Raw genomic sequence first — 16,210 nt, 5'->3', positions numbered from 1 at the left:
GACAACGTTATAATAAGTTAACTACTAAATATCAGTAAAATCATGATTAAGGGTTTTTTTTCACAGATCCTCTGTACCAGTGAATAACACCTCAGTAACATATCATATTACAGTGACATATTATACCAAAGTAAAGTAGAACTATAGTGATGAGTAAGCATGCCTGTTTGAGCTGAGGCGTCATGTCCTTCCAGTCAGCCAGCAGCCATTTACACAGCGTCAGCAGCGAGCGGCAGGCAGCTCCTTCGTTCTTCCCCACGTTGCAGTAGGACAGAGCCGCCCTGCTCAGCATCTCCATGGCCGGCAGAGACTGGCCTGTGGACAGAGACATGGCTTAGAGGGAGCTGAGGAACATGGACACACTGCTGTGGGCGCCGACAGCTGGTCACCTGATCATCAACATATCACTGGAATCATCATTCTAGATGTTGTAAAGTGCTATATAAACAAACTTTGATTGACAGCGGCTGAGATCAGCCCTGATGCCTTTTACTGGCTGACACTGTGACCTGTATGCAAATCTGTTCTGCTATAGCAGACGTCTTTAAAGGGATATGCCAACATTTTTGTTTTCGTGTCTTGCCTCACTCCCGAGTCCATGACAAGCAGATAGACACCATCCTTTCGACTGTGCGTGCAGTAACAAGGGAGAGCCCGTATCGCCCGTAATTAGCTTAGCTCAAACGCTGAAAGTGTACCGGTAGTGTTAGCCTGCCTCCACCTAAAGTCATCAGAGAAACTCTTCAGCAACTCTAAACGGAAACCAGCGGGCCGATCTTCGTCTCAGAGCTGACAAAACTCTCCGGTAAGGCATCTTGAGCGGTCAAATGCCGGTAACAAGACGAGATCAATCAAAACGGAGGGTTCAAGCTAAGACGGTTTATTTTGGTTCAAGCTAGCTACATCGAGGGTAGGTTAGCTTGCTATTTCAAAGTAAAAGCACAAATTCTATCGTCATGGTTTTCTGTATGTAAAGGGCAACGGGTGTTTTATTTTGTGAAAGTAACCAGAAGTGCGTTGGTCACAACAGCTAGCTTGAGAAGCGCCAAATTCATCCAACAAAACTGTAAACAGCTGGTATTTAGACAAATTAACGACACACTGCTGATCTAAACGGCTACTTTCTCACCTAAAAATGTTTGAAATGTCAATAAAGTGATATATTTACATTTCAAACATTTTTAGGCGAGAAAGTAGCCCTGTGGATTTGAATAGTTTAGTACTGAATGCACAAAAACGAGGTACGTTTATACATGGCATTAGGCCCAGTTTAATATAAAACAATATTTTATGCAATATAGATAGTATCAGCTTGATGGTCCTTGGTCATGTTGAAGACCCCTGTGCCATAACATCAGTAGGTTCTGTGAGCTGTATCATGAAACTCATTGTCCGAGCATCTTTGAATCTTACACAGCACTGTGGTGACAGCTGTTGATATTATAAACAACCATTATCAGTGCACCGTTTCTGACTGTCCCCCGTTTCCTCACCTGCGGTTCTTAGCACTTTTGCTTTTTCTATCTGCAGCTCTGGGCCCCACTTTTCTCCCAGGGTTCCCTCCAGAGCGATGCGCCTGAAGGACGGGCTCAGCTCGTCCTGCTGCTGCTGCTTCTCCTCTTGTGTCCCGTCGCTGCACTGGTTGAGCAGGCGGGACGCCAGCGCGATGTTGCCCTTTTTACGGGCAAATTTGACAGCGGTCAGACAGAGCTCCACCAGGTGGCCGTCAACTGAGGAAGAGTAGCCTGGAGAGGAAGGGACATGGAGAAGTCTCAGAGGTTCCCATGGACAAACACATGGTTTGATCACAGCATTCCAGTCATTTTATAACTATGTTGAGATTTCCACTGGTGAAACAACAAGAGGCTTATATTGTGAAGATGACAATCGCTGGTTTTGGAGTCATATTTACATAAAAACAGGTGATCACAACAGAATATGAAAAAAATATATTAACTTATTCAATTGATCAGTGCATACAACCAAACAGCAAGAACACAACTACAATATCCTTGGGAAAAGGATGTAGAGCTGTAGTGTGATACGATATTAAACTTGAGTAAGTATTATACTGTCCTCTTTGGACTCCCTGGATACTTGTATTATTATTTTTACTCATTTATGTTATTTTCTTTTCATTTGTCAGGTTTAAGTATCTGTTATCTTGTGCGCTGTTGCTAGTGCTATGTTCTATGTTGTTCTTGTTGCATTGGCTTTGCAAGAAAAGGTTTAATAAAAGCCTGTCTGAAAAACAAACAAACAGCCATATCATTGTGGCCCTCAGTGCTGCTAGTTCACCATCTCCCCTACCTTTGAGCTTGTGGAGGAGCTGTCTCTGGAACATGGTGTATCGAAGGGCCTGGAGGAAAGGACGGATGTCCTGCTGCTTACAAGAACTTAGAGCCTCACTGGACAGAGGAATCACACAGTCCTGCAAACAACACACACACAGCACAGGGAGGTATTACACATCCAGCTGCTTTTCTTTGGTGTCGTCGGTTTAGACGTTTACTGTGCTGCTCTGTTTGCTGCTCTGTTTGCATCTGTTCACTGTGGGCTAACATTGCAACAAAGCATTAGTAACTCTGCTCATGCTCTTTCTCACAATTGTTTTTTAAATTTCCATTCCCCTGTGTCCAAACCAGTGAACGATCAACACAGCTGCAAGCATTCTTATTATGAGAGCAGTCAATTCAGGCTACAATAGAGTAGAGTCAACTGGACAGTGTGGGTGCACATACTTCTTGGCCGGTGAGCGTGTTCTCCATGGTGGCGGTGCAGTGGAGCTGCAGGGTGGGCAGGGTGGGTAGGGTGTCGGACAGAGTGAGGGTGGACAGGCGAAGAGGACCCAGGCAGATCCGTCCAGTCTGTTTCAGGCAGCGCACCAATGTACTACAACATCACAGCATAAAAAACACTTTGTGATAAGAGAGCACATCTAATGCACCTGGATCCCTAAACCATTAAAAAGCGGATAGTGGCTTCTGTTCCTAGTGTACCTCAAGAGCTGTACTCACTCTGGATTGGCTGTGCTCCTCTGCTCCTGCTGCTGGTTGGCTTTGGACATGGCGCTGACAGCACTTCGAAGGAGCTGCACCTCGATGGCTCTTTGCAGCTCGGTGGGATCTGGACTCATGGAGGGCAGAAGCCTCTTCAGATCTGATGAAGAAAGTGTTTACACCATTTAGGGTTCATGCGCATTTTAGCCAACAAATCTCCATGATTTTATCCACGACTTGGCAGCAAATTTCCATGACAAATCATGACCCCTAAACTGTCAATGTATGCATGAAATATAGGAATAGCGCCATGTTAAAAAAATAAGTTATCATCTTGACAGCTGTACTTCAGATATTCAATTCAAAAATGAAATTCAGTCATTAGTGACTCAACCTCATGCTGATAAATACTCCGGAGTAGTTTTTTATTCCTCAAAGTGCATCTGGAGACCCAAAACTTTATATGCGAGTGATAGGACCCGACACAAAAACGTCCATAAAACTACACAAAAACAATTTAATATTCCTCCACACTGCTCGTCCACTGCAATCCAAGTGTCCTGAAGGGATATAGTCCAGAGTTTACTGGAAACAACGTCATTTAGGACATTTTTAAAGCCTAAACAGTCCTGTATTGAATTTGCCTGGGGCGCACTCTTGCGTTCACGCCATGCACGTGGATGTGCCTAAATGGAAAAGGAATATTAGAAGGTTTTTGTGTAGTTTTATGGACCTGTTTGTGTTGGGCACCATGAACGCGAGAGCATGCCCCAGGCAATTTCAATACAGGACTGTTTAGGCTGTAAAAATGTCCTAAATGACGTCGTTTCCAGTAAACTATATCCCATCAGGACACTTGGATTGCAGTGGACGAGCAGTGTGAAGGAATATTAAATGATTTTTGTGTAGTTTTATGGACGTTTTTGTGTCCGGCCCTATTACTCTCATATGGTTTTCGTTGGACTACGAACCGGCCTCCCGGGGCTCCAGATGCACTTTGAGGAATAAAAAACTACTCCGGAGTATTTATCAGCATGACGATGAGTCACTAATGACTGAATTTCATTTTTTTTTTTGGTGAACTATTCCTTTAAAAACATGAACAGGTTCACTCCGGCCTTCAGTCAGGAAACGTATTCTTTTTCAAAGGTTTTCCAGAGTGAGTTACCGAGCTTGTCCTTGCTGCTGGACAGCGAGCTGTAGTCCTCTCCAGGCAGCAGCTCCAGCTGAGTCCCGCACTCGGCCAGATCTCCCTCCTCGAAGCGGCTCAGGGCCTGGACGTAGTTGAAATCGGCCCTGAGGCTGATGCTGAGCGGACTGGTGGAGTTTGATTTGAGGGCGTGGACGGTCGACTGCCACTCCTTCACCGAGGGCCAATCGCAGAGTGCCATGTAACACTGACAGGCTTTGTTGGCGAGGAAGTTGACCACCTCCGGAGAACACTCGCTGGACTTGAGCAGCACAGTCTTCCTGTTGTCACCTGTTCAAGGGAAACAGAGAGAGCAGTTTAACATGTCAACATGACAAATACACAATGACCTAAGTTCTTGAACATAACAATAATAATAACATTGCTCCTTCTGGGAATTGTAAGAGACAAGAAGTTAGACCACTCTCTATAATCAGTGTTACCTCCTTATCCTCTCTATCTTCTATATTTAGAGAGACAAAGATTATAGCGACTGTCCTGCCTTTCTCCTCTCCTCCCACTCTGCATGGATGTGGGAGACTGTTTTTGATGAGCTCTTAACAAACAACTGTCCATATGTTCGCCCGCGTTCCCATTCAATAGACAAAAAGGTTACAACAAAACACGGCTTGATTAATGCAAAAATGAAACTAATAAAGTGATGCTGCTGGAAAACAAAAGGAGCGAGGTCAGCGAGTGAGTGAGCGGTAAAAACCGCATGATCCTCCACCTGATGATTACCTAGACCCATGGAGACCTGATGAAACCCAAGAGACAAAGATCTTTGTCTCTCTGTACTTTAATATAATAAGTGTGCTTAAAGAGGAACTATGCAAGTCCAGTGTTTCTCACAGGTTTGCAAGGGGACTGTGGCGGGTGGTCGGATCATCCAACGGGGGGTGGGGGTGAACGCCAATAATGGAGAAAGAGCGCTATGATCAATGAACAGAACGATATTGCGTTGGTCGAGCCAAAAGCCAAAAAATCAATTTGTGGCGGGCCGCCACGAATAAACATATGGGAAACACTGAGGTCTGGTCGTGAAGCCGGCGAAAAATCAATACATGGAGCGGCGGATAACGTTATATACAATGTTACGGCGTGTATATCTGTGTAGTCTTAACTGTCATAAACAAACGATTACGGGTTACGGAGTGCATTTGTGTTGCGGTGGTGCGCAGAGACGAGAGCTGGGACACTGGTGGCGGCGGCCAGGTACTACACTGATGTTGCAAGGTTGGTTTTCAGAAATGACACGCAGGGGGAAGGCAGAGAGCCTCCGTTCTCACTCGTAACAAGTCCTGTAGTTAACCATCACAATTACTCTGGAGCTTTTTAATTAAAGCCCCAGTGTGTAATTTATTTTGCATTCAGGTGCAGTCAGGCAGACGGCCGTCGGCAAACCAACCGGATATCATTTTACTCAACGAGAGAAAGAAGGTAAAACGTGGGTCAGGTTAACAATACGACGTCACCATGACAACATATAGAATATTATTTATATTGTTTTGCCTCGTACTGACGTGTTTATCCTGTTACATGCAGTGTCTGTTGTCTGTCTGACGTCTGCCCGATTTCACGTGAATGCAACATCAAGAATACGTTCCGATATGCAACTGCACCGCTAGATGGGGGAAATTCCTACACAAATTCCTAATTATACCTTTGAGGTAAAAATGTAGCATAGCCACGAGGGAAATCCTGCTTAGTTCCTCTTTCAGTTTGACAGAAATAGTGATTTGATTTATATATTGTGAGGTATATATCAATTTAAAGCTCCTTTAAAGCCTTTACATGATGGATATCATCACTTCCCAGCTACAGATACATTTAAGGTCATTAACAGGCCCTGTAACAGCAGCTCTTAACATTGATGAACACGAGTCTGTTTTCTGCCAGTTCATCACTTTCAACACACTGAAGTGCAAATGAGAGAGGAGTCAAACTCATTTCATTTTGTGGCAGTGGGAGTGAATGAAACATTGTGGTTACCGTTACTGGTGTGCTTGGGGCTGCTCATGTTGCTGGAGAGTTTGAGCAGACAGCATTCAGACGTTTTAATGCTGCAGTCCATCCCCGTAACCGCAGACAGCTGATCCTGGTACTCCAGAGCCGCCTTTTCAAACCTACACGGACATTATTCATAATGGAAGACGGCCAAATGATTAAATCACAGACAGAGGTGGACGTGGGAAGAATTAGCGGAGTATCCGAGACGTCTGGGCTTACCGTCCCTCAGCCTGCAGGGCCACTGACGACAGCCAGCCCAGACTCCTGCCGGTGGTGGTGAGGCTCCAGGCTGCCAGGCCCTGGATGGCCTCAGGACAGCGCAGCTCACACAGGGCCTCTACCAGCAGCGTCAGAGGAACCTCCAGCTCTGGAGGACTCTGATGGGAATACAAGAACAATCATCACCTCACGATGCTATCAAATAAACACACAGGTATGTTAGAAATGCTGACATCACAAGTTGCACACAGCAGACAGAGACAGGGGAAAAGCCACTGACTGCTCAAATCAATTCATATGGTCCCGATGTTTTCAATCAAATCTCTGGGGTTGGTCCACTTACAATTCAGATTCTCAGAGAACTGCTTGTTTTTTTTAAAACCCCGACCTGATGTCTACCTGAAAGTGCAACGGTACTGACCTGGGTGCTGCTGTTTTTAATCTCTGTGAGCAGGTCGAAGCCGTGACGAATGGTCACTGCTGGCTGGCCAGACAGAAGGCCCACCCTCATCAGTGCCAGCCGGATCCTGGTCAGCCAGTCTTGGCATGTCTGACGGTTCGTGTAGAAGAAGGTTCTGATGCTCTGACGCACAGACAAGGGACAAAGTCATCATTATTATCTACACATAGAGCCAACGTCTGGTTTCTATTCCTAACCCATTTATAGTGACTTCTCTTAAACTACCAAACCAGCAGCAAGCTCTGGAGCTTCCATCTGCTCACCTTGGGTGGGGCGGTGAGAGCGTTGGCGCAGCCCTCGTAGGCGTTGTACATGAGCTTCTCTAGATTCTCCAGGTACTGGAGCAGCAGGGCGAGGCGGAGCTGATTGGAGTGGTGGCCGTCGCCGTCGCCTCCTGCGCCAGCCCATGCTCCAACATCCTGCTCTGGGTTCAGACTGTGGGCAGCCAGACTCCGGATCATACCTGCAACACACACAGGGGACAAATAGAAGCAGTTGGAGCCCAGAGGTTGACGACCAATGACCACCTGGTTACTTTCTGGCTATTTTTTACATTTATCTATTTTTATTTTAAAGGGATATTTCATTGGCAAATTCCCTATAGTCTTAGGAGTAGGTTCATTACCTTTAATTGTCGGTGCAAGCTGTTTTTAGATCAGCGGAGCAGAGACGTGAGCTGCTCAGCTAAGGCTCATGGTATCTCTACGTTTCCCTCATCAAACTAAATATACAATCCAACAACTCCAAAACACTCTGGTGGACAAGTTGTGACCTGCACATTCACCACACTATGAAATAATAACGTATAGCTATGTAACATTACGACATATGAAGCAAATACTCGGAACTACTTTTGCTTTTGATGTCACTCAGCCTAGCAGCCGAGTCTGGAATGTAGTTCCGGCTATGTATTTACCTTGAAAACAACTCTCGTAACGTTCCATTATTATTTCATAGCGTGGTGAATGTGCAGGTCACAATTTGTCCACAAGAGTGTTTTGGAGTTGTTCGATTGTGTATTTAGTTTGATGAGGGAAAGGTGAAAATACCACGCACCGTGCAGAGCTCACGTCTCTGCCCTGCCGATCTAAAAATAGCTTGCACCGACAATTAAAGGTAATGAACCTACTGCTAAGACTATAGGGATTATGGCAATAGGCCAATTTGCCAAAATGTTGAAATATCACTTTAATAAGTGACCATTAGATATTTACCTAAAACAAACAAATTCTGGATGCCCATTGAGAAAGTTATACGCTGTGCACAAAGCACACTACAAATCCAGTGTCTTTTATTTACTTTACAAAAACCTGTGATAGCAGTACAGGCTGTGGAAAAAAAAAAAAGGAAAGTTCTGATCTGAACACAAACAGGATCTTCTCTCTTTACCTTCGATAGTCTGGAAGGTGTCCTGAGCCCGGCCCAGCGGCGTTCTGAGTTTAGACAGCACAGTGAACTGTGCAGCCTCCCACACCGCCCACTGCCACAGAACCACCTCGGTTTTCAACAGAGCCCGAGGAACGACGCCCGGCCTGCTGCCGTCCGAACCTCCTCGGACGTCGCGCTTCTCCAGTCGCTGGCAGCTGTAGTACAGACGCTCCAGCCAGGGGTCCTTCCTGTGGAACACACACACACACACACACGGCAACATGAGTCTCATCACAGTGACTCCTGACAGGCAGGCTTCAGGCAGCTTGCTTTTTCTTTTTTTTTTCTTCAACTCTCTTTACTGATTTTCCTCATTTTGAACATAAAACATAACAGACAGTAATACAGACACCATTAGAGTTCTCAACAGGTGGGGCCGGCCCGACAAACCCTGACCGGACCCGTGGGTTTGGGACGAAAAAATATGCAAGTGACTCGGGTCAGGTCGGCCTCGGGCTTCCTCTTTTCCCCCCGACATAAAATATTTCTTGGGTCAAATTACTTATGGCGCTTTTCCACTACACTTTCACAGCACGGAACGGCACGGCTCGGCTCGGTAAAGGTGCTTTTCCACTACAGCTGAGTTCTCTAGTTCCTCCTCAGCAGGGGCGGGGGCAGCACGGGGGTGATCGCAGAGGCGATCGCGGGGCCGCATTGTCCGTCTCTCTTTTTTCGATCCGCTCGTCAGCTCCAAACTCACTCGTCTGCACCTCGCTAACAGACCAGAGTGTGGTTTTACACACAGCAACATTTGACTCGGGTAAAAGAATAACAACAGTCTCGAGATCAGCTGGCAATCTTGCCACTGTGTTTTTGAAATTTCCGGGTTTGATTCTCACGTCGGACGTAGCGCTCGCACTCTTCCAGTGACGACGCTCTGCCCAATCAGCGGAAGGCAGTCGGCTGACGTCACGTTTTAGTATCGCTTCGGCTCGCTTGGAACCAGGGCCGAGGAGGTACTAAAAATAGTACCTGGTACCAGGTACTAGGGCTAGTGGAAAAGCAAAAATAGCAGGCCGCGGCGCCTCACCAGTGGAAAAGCACCATTAGATGCGGGGAAAAAACCCGACCCGCGCATCACTAGTGTGTGTAATGCTCACACAGTCTAACGCCTCATTAACAGATTTGAAAAAGAAGTGTTCTTTCAGAGAAAAAAGAAAATAATGAAAGAGAAATAAAATACTTTTACTTCAAATTCAGACCCAACTTTAACTGTTTGCTATGAAGTCATAAGTTTCATTATCAGAAGGAATATGCTGCTGTACACAGTGTGGGCCCGGCTGCTGTCTCTGTTCCTGGGACTGAGAAGAAAAAAAGGCCCTGTTGGCCCCGCCTAAAAAGAACAAGGACGTACCCTCCACGGTGCAGGACCCCGTACAAGATGAAGCTGATGAGGTCACTGAAGTCCTGGGGGTGGAAGGTGCTGCTCGGTGTTCGGCTCATGTGGTGGCGGATGGCCAGGGAGATCTCCCTCATCTCAGGGTGGCTATGGTTACTGTGGACAGACAAAACCACACACAGCTCATTAACAAGGCAAATATCTGAGCACAGGAATGAATCCATCACTGCCTCGTTCTTATCACGCCCCGCCTCGCCGTCGGACCGCCATGGGAGGCAAGGTCTGCCTTGTGGATTTTGCATTGCACATTCTTCTCTTTTATTTTGGTAAGATGCTCCCAAACTTTCGAGCTCCGTTGCCGGCTACCCATGATACTGTTTGGGCATAACGTTTCCGGTGACATCGCGGCTGAAGCTGATTACCACTACTACTGGAAGGTACAACAGCAGTTTTGAGAGAAAAACACACGTCGACTATTGAATTAGTCGTTGATTTTGAAAGTCGGTGTAATTGTGACTAGTCCACTAATCTTGGCAGCCCTGATTTACATCTGTGAATTTTTGTTTAAGTGAAGTTATGGATAAAACTGTTCTGTGAAGTCATCTTTGACCTTTAACCACTGAACTGAAATCAGTTTGTCCTTGAGTCCAAGTGGACATTGGTGCCCAAATGTGAGAGAAGCCCCTCCAGGCATTATGGAGATCAAAGATAATCATCATCTAACCATTTTATTTTTGAGTTAGAGTGAATGTTTGAGCCAAATCTGAAACGGTTAGATAAGATGAGGAACAGATGCAGGTACACGAGGTCTCACCTCAAAGCCACATCAAGGGGGATTGTCCTGAGCAGCTTGCCGTAGGCCTGCCTCACTCTCACTGCTGAGTGGACCAGCTGTACTCTGCACACGTCCACACATCTGATGGACACACACACACAGAGACGAGGGAGAATATGATTCATTTACACATTAAACTTTCAATATTGCATGAAATCTGTTACAGCTGGAGTGTGTGTAGGTCTGTAAGTGTGTGTGATGTTTACCTCTGCAGCAGCTCAGTGGACAGCGATGAAGACAGGACCTGTAAACTGTGGCAGGTCTGAAGACAGATGCTCTGATCTTCATTTAGAGCTATGTAGAAAAGCAGATGTGGAAAGATATTAAACACAAGACTGATGAGTGAACACCACATATGAAAATGAAAAACACAAAGTAAACTGTTCTTTGTTGGATGTGGGGGGCATGTTGGACTCACCGTTAGCCAGCAGGCCTCTACAGAACTTGTTGAAGGAGGGCAGGGAGAAGAGGGGGCTGTAAGTGTCGGATTTCTTCATCAGCACGGAGATTTCCTGGGCCCAGGTCAGCAGCAGCCTCCTAACGCCAACACAACAGAGTCAGAACAACTGTGTCCACCGATGGGAGAGAAACTCAAAAAGACGGAGGAGGGAGAGAAAGTACCTGGCCTCGGGGTACAGGTGCTCCTTCATCAGCAGACCTCCCAGCAGGCTTAGCAGCGTGCTGAAATGTTTCTTAGTTGCTGTGGTCACTGTGCTGATGACGGCGCCATCGAACAGCGAGGGGGAAGATGACGACAGGCTGGATGAGATGAAGTGATCATGTCTGAACAAAAACAGAAGAAAAACAAGATCAGTTCAACAGTGACCACAGAGAGAGGAAGAGAAGAAGGAAGAAAGAAAGAAAGAAAGAAAGAAAGAAAGAAAGAAAGAAAGAAAGAAAGAAAGAAAGAAAGAAAGAAAGAAAGAAAGAAAGAAAGAAAGAAAGAAAGAAAGAAAGAAGGAAGAACTGGTTCAACACGATTTTGACATTTTACTGCATTTAGTTCATCTTTTAAAGGGATAGTTCAACATTTTGGTAAATTGGCCCATTGCCATAATCCCTATAGTTTTAGGAGTAGGTGTGTTACCTTTAATTGTCAGTGCAAGCTTATTAGAACGGCGGAGCAGATCCGCGAGCTGCTCAGAGCTACACGACGGAGGCTAATAGAATTTCTTGGTTTCCCTCAGTTGTTTTCGAGGCAAATGCAGAGACTGTTTGCCGAAAAACTGCCCCCGACGGGAGGACACATCAGCTTTGCATGAATTTACCTCGAAAATGACTCTGTCTTGTAACATTCCATAATTTCATAGCGTGGTGAATGTGCAGGTCACAACTTGTCCACCAGAGCGTTTTGGAGTTGTTGGATTGTGTATTTGATGAGTTTGATGAGGGAAACCAAGAAATCCCATGAGCCTCCGTAGCGTAGCTCTGAGCAGCTCGTGACTCTGCTCCGCCGTTCTAAAAACAGCTTGCACAGACAATTGAAGGTAACAAACCTACTGCTAAGACTAAAGGGATTATGGCAATGGGTCAATTTGCCAAAATGTTGAACTATCCCTTTAATATGAACCATTAAAACCCTGCAGAAAATCTGACAGCGCATTTGTGACATAGTGTTTTCCAGCACAGAGGAGGATATTACCTGGTGCAGTGGGAGTACAGGGTGTAGAGGACAGCGTACTGGATGGCGGGGTAGTAGACGGCTAACTCCGAGTGGACCAGCGTCAAATTGTGGCTGAGGAGAGCGAAGACCGTAGGAGACAACGCCCACATCTGAACGGACACAACACATTTCAACATGAACACACAGGCCTCCATAAACAGCAGTTTATCTTCTGCCAGTGTATAAACACTGAGCACATCCTGATGGGAATTTCACCAGTCAGCAGCTATGAAGCAGTTGCTTCCTGTGCACTTGAAGACTGAGAATCAGCCCTATTCCTCAGAAAACAACTCTCCATGTAAATGCTGACATTAATTTTGATGAGAACATGTTTGTCTGTGGTTTGGAAAGTACAGCAGCTCACCCCAATGAGAGAGTTCTTGGTGTTGCCGATGGTGGTGAGGGTGCTGAGGTTAAAGATGAGGGTGAACTGGGCCTTCTCCAGTGGCAGGGTGAGGGAAGCGAAAGCAGGGTGCTGGATGGTGGGGCACAGGCCGTCGGGGGCCGGGGCCTTACCAGGGGGCTCCAGGGGCCCCATCAGGCTGGACAGGGCACAGGCCATCTCACCCAGGACCATCTTATAGGCTGCCTCGAGTGTGGGGATGTTTTTGAGGCTCAGCAGAGCCTGGTACACACTGTGGACTGCTGACATCACCTGTGAAGTGCAGCAACACATACAGATATTCAGACTTCATATTGTAACCAACAGCAGCCCTCAGCCAGGCTCCAATCAGACTATATAGGACTATATGCTAAACGCTTGGTTTGACATACAGCCCTAACTACTCTTGGTTTCCAAAGTGATTGGCAGTTTTTTTCATATGTTCTGGGAGGTGGTCGTTGTTTAAGATCCGCTACACTGCTGCCTGCTACACTCATTTTGCTACACTCATTTTGAAAGATTTGTCAAGGCTGGGTTTGACAATGGACAAGAGAAGAGCGTTGTTGCCTGGACTTAGGGCTGCGAAAAAACTAGTTACAACCACAAGATGGAAACTTTTTTTTCATATATATTTTTATTATTATTATTATTATTATTATTATTATTATTAATTTATTTATTTATTATTTATCATCAACTATTATTTTATTTTAGTTTATTCATGTGAATCTGTATAGGTATGTGAATATATTTATCTATTTTTGTAACATGTGCATATGCCCATCTATACTTTTCTTTAAAATAAAATAAACATTTGATCACAAAAAAAAAGGTCCGGAGGCCTGTAGTGCCACCTTGTTACACTCTCTCACCTCTTTCTCTCGATGGAAGCGCAGCTTCAGCAGCTTGGAGTCAGGCGCCAGCAGCTTCTCTACAAAGAACACAGGCAGCTTCGTGTGGATCTGGTCCACGATCTGAAAGCAAAAAGGTAGAGCCATCAATGAGTTGGCTTACAGGTGACAGAAAACACCTACACCTCTTCATATGTGGAACGTTTCAGGTGTGGCAGGAATCTCTCAACAGCCCTCTGTCACAATGATGTACAGCAACTAGGTTAAATGTTTTTACACCAATATGTCTGAAGTTAGAGGAAGACACCTGCACAATGACTTCTCATCCAACAAGAGCATAAGACTGGAAAAGGGAAGAATAATAATGCAAAACATCTGATGAATAAATTGAGAGAAGGTGCAAAAGGCCCATCAGCTAACAGTGAGTAACAGACCTGGAAGCAGGTTTGTTTGGGCCACAAGCGGTGTGTTGTGCATCAGTGTGGTGTGAGGTGTGACCGTACCAGGGTGAGCAGGCTGAGCACTGCCAGGTAGTAGTCGGTGCCACAGGCCTGGCAGCAGTCCAGCTGGTCCAGGCCGTAGGCTAGGACGGCCTCCATCAGCGGACCGCAGGGTTCCACACTGGCCAGCAGCACTCCCACACACTCGTTCCCGGCTGTGAGAACCGCCTCAGAGAACTGGACCTGCTTCGCTGTGCTCACACAACTCAGGACCCGGTTCAGAACCTGAGACAAACACAACAAAGGGGACAATTATTCCCACACCACAGAACCCGTGATTTGGCTTTTGCAGGTCCTGACTGGAATGTTTAGGTCTAAAGGGACATGAGGCAGTGAGACGGTCCACAGCTCTTTGTGCCTCATACCTTTAGACTCATCGTCATTTTGCTGCTGATGTGAAGACGACGACAGAAGAGGGGTTGATTGTTAATAAAGAGACGAGCCTCGACTGAACTGTGTGCTTATTGTGACAGGAAAGTGTTAGCGCAGGTTAGGGCTGCAACTAGCAATTATTTTCATTATCAATTATTCTGTTGATTATTTAATCGATTAATCAATTAGTTGTTTGGTCAATAAAATGTTAAAAAATGTTGAAAAATCAGTGTTTCCAAAACCACAAGATGACATCATCAAATGTCTTTTTTGTCCACAAAACAAAGAGAGACTCAGTTTGTTATCATAAGGAACAAAGAAACCAGAAATATTCACATTTAAGAAGCTGAAATCAGAGAATTTGGACTTTTTTTCTTAAAGGGACATTGTGTAACTTCTGCTGTTATTTATTCACAAAAATTGATTATTTCGTTCAAAAGTCTGTTTTTCATTAATCAGTAATACCCCCATCAACAAACTGAAGTGTTCCAGTAAGCTCTGAATTAGCCGTTCATATCATTCATATAAACATGGAGCGGGTAAGCTCGGTGCTCGGAGTGTTACAGTAGCTGCGTTTCCATTACAGATTTTCGCAAAATAAAAGCGATATTTCTGAAACTTCGAAAAAGTGCAATTGCTATTTGCGGGTGTTTCCATTGAAAGGTATTTTGCGAATGAGCCGCAATGCGTCTTGCGTTTCTATGGTGACGGCACAGCGATCTCAGCTGCCGACAGCTGTTGCTGTTATTGTTTTTAACAAAGACAAAAACAGCGCTTGATTGCTGAAAGGCAAAGCCCGTGTGGCGCTGCAGCGGCCACAAATAAGGACGCACTCACACAAGGGCCAGTTGTTCTGTACCGTGCTGAAGCTCTAATGCCCCCTCCTCTGTCCCCCGCTGGCCCACACTCACACCACCTCCAACCCAAGCTGCTCAAGCACGGTTGCCTCCGTTGATATACAGTAGAGGGGCTATTTGTTTACCAACACGGTGGATGTGCGCTTTAACCTGACTGCAGAAAGAACGGAGCCTTTTAACACCAGCGGTGATGAGGCGCTGACAACAATATAGGTGGTTGTGTCACACACCCGTACTGGTTTATGTGACTTAAAGGGATAGTTCACCCTAGAATGATATTTCGCTCATTATCTACTCACCCTCATGTTGACTAAGGGCTGGAAGAAGTTTTAGATTCCTCCGTGGCTTCTCTGAGTTACAGGGGGTCTCGGCATAGCAGTGCATGTCCATATAACGGTTGCAAAGGGACACCGGAGCTCTTCGTAAAAAAAACACACACAAAAAAACATCCAAATACCTCCATGATGCTCGTATGTAATGTCCGTCTTGTGCTGAAGCCCCAAATTGCGTAATTGTCCCGAAAAAAATTAAATAAGTCTATATTTTAAGCTTGTTTGTAGCGGAAGCTTCTCGAAGCTCCTCTTCCTGGTCCGTCCAAATCTCGCGTGATTTGCGCCGGCGTCAGTATGCGTCAGTGCGGTTACTGCGAATCACGCGAGATTTGGACGGACCAGGAAGAGGAGCTTCGAGAAAGCTTCCGCTACAAACAAGCTTAAAATATAGACTTATTTAATTTTTTTCGGGACAATTACGCAATTTGGGGCTTCAGCACAAGACGGACATTACATACGAGCAGCATGGAGGTATTTGGATGTTTTTTTGTGTGTGTTTTTTTACGAAGAGCTCCGGTGTCCCTTTGCAACCGTTATATGGACATGCACTGCTATGCCGAGACCCCCTGTAACTCAGAGAAGCCACGGAGGAATCTGAAACTTCTTCCAGCCCTTAGTCAACACGAGGGTGAGTAGATAATGAGCGAAATATCATTCTAGGGTGAACTATCCCTTTAAGGTGACATTTCGGCGCAGGAGGGAGGGGGAGCGTGGATGCGAGCCAATCTCCTTCAACCATGCACGGAAAAGGAAAATGATAGGAAAGGTTTTTCT

General features: G+C 45.7%; 1 protein-coding gene across 1 annotated transcript in view; it reads right to left on the bottom strand.

Moving 5' to 3' along the window:
• smg1 (SMG1 nonsense mediated mRNA decay associated PI3K related kinase) overlaps window positions 1-16,210 on the bottom strand; it is a 65,748-nt gene that overhangs the window by 31,927 nt on the left and 17,611 nt on the right. The window contains exons 11-30 of the mRNA XM_085785157.1: window positions 13,879-14,100; window positions 13,397-13,498; window positions 12,507-12,797; window positions 12,122-12,252; window positions 11,101-11,262; window positions 10,898-11,016; window positions 10,686-10,773; window positions 10,459-10,560; window positions 9,660-9,800; window positions 8,267-8,493; window positions 7,141-7,340; window positions 6,839-7,000; window positions 6,418-6,575; window positions 6,181-6,314; window positions 4,168-4,479; window positions 3,018-3,159; window positions 2,742-2,892; window positions 2,311-2,431; window positions 1,494-1,745; window positions 164-315 (exon numbers count right to left, since the gene is read on the bottom strand). Coding sequence (XP_085641283.1) covers window positions 164-315; window positions 1,494-1,745; window positions 2,311-2,431; window positions 2,742-2,892; window positions 3,018-3,159; window positions 4,168-4,479; window positions 6,181-6,314; window positions 6,418-6,575; window positions 6,839-7,000; window positions 7,141-7,340; window positions 8,267-8,493; window positions 9,660-9,800; window positions 10,459-10,560; window positions 10,686-10,773; window positions 10,898-11,016; window positions 11,101-11,262; window positions 12,122-12,252; window positions 12,507-12,797; window positions 13,397-13,498; window positions 13,879-14,100 — 3,369 coding nt within the window. The remainder of the gene's footprint in view (window positions 1-163; window positions 316-1,493; window positions 1,746-2,310; window positions 2,432-2,741; window positions 2,893-3,017; window positions 3,160-4,167; window positions 4,480-6,180; window positions 6,315-6,417; window positions 6,576-6,838; window positions 7,001-7,140; window positions 7,341-8,266; window positions 8,494-9,659; window positions 9,801-10,458; window positions 10,561-10,685; window positions 10,774-10,897; window positions 11,017-11,100; window positions 11,263-12,121; window positions 12,253-12,506; window positions 12,798-13,396; window positions 13,499-13,878; window positions 14,101-16,210) is intronic.

Source organism: Trachurus japonicus, chromosome 8 (genome assembly GCF_045865225.1).
Source record: "Trachurus japonicus isolate A0001 chromosome 8, Traja_1.0".
Classification (NCBI taxonomy): domain Eukaryota; kingdom Metazoa; phylum Chordata; class Actinopteri; order Carangiformes; family Carangidae; genus Trachurus; species Trachurus japonicus.
This window is presented reverse-complemented; position numbering and strand designations above follow the sequence as displayed.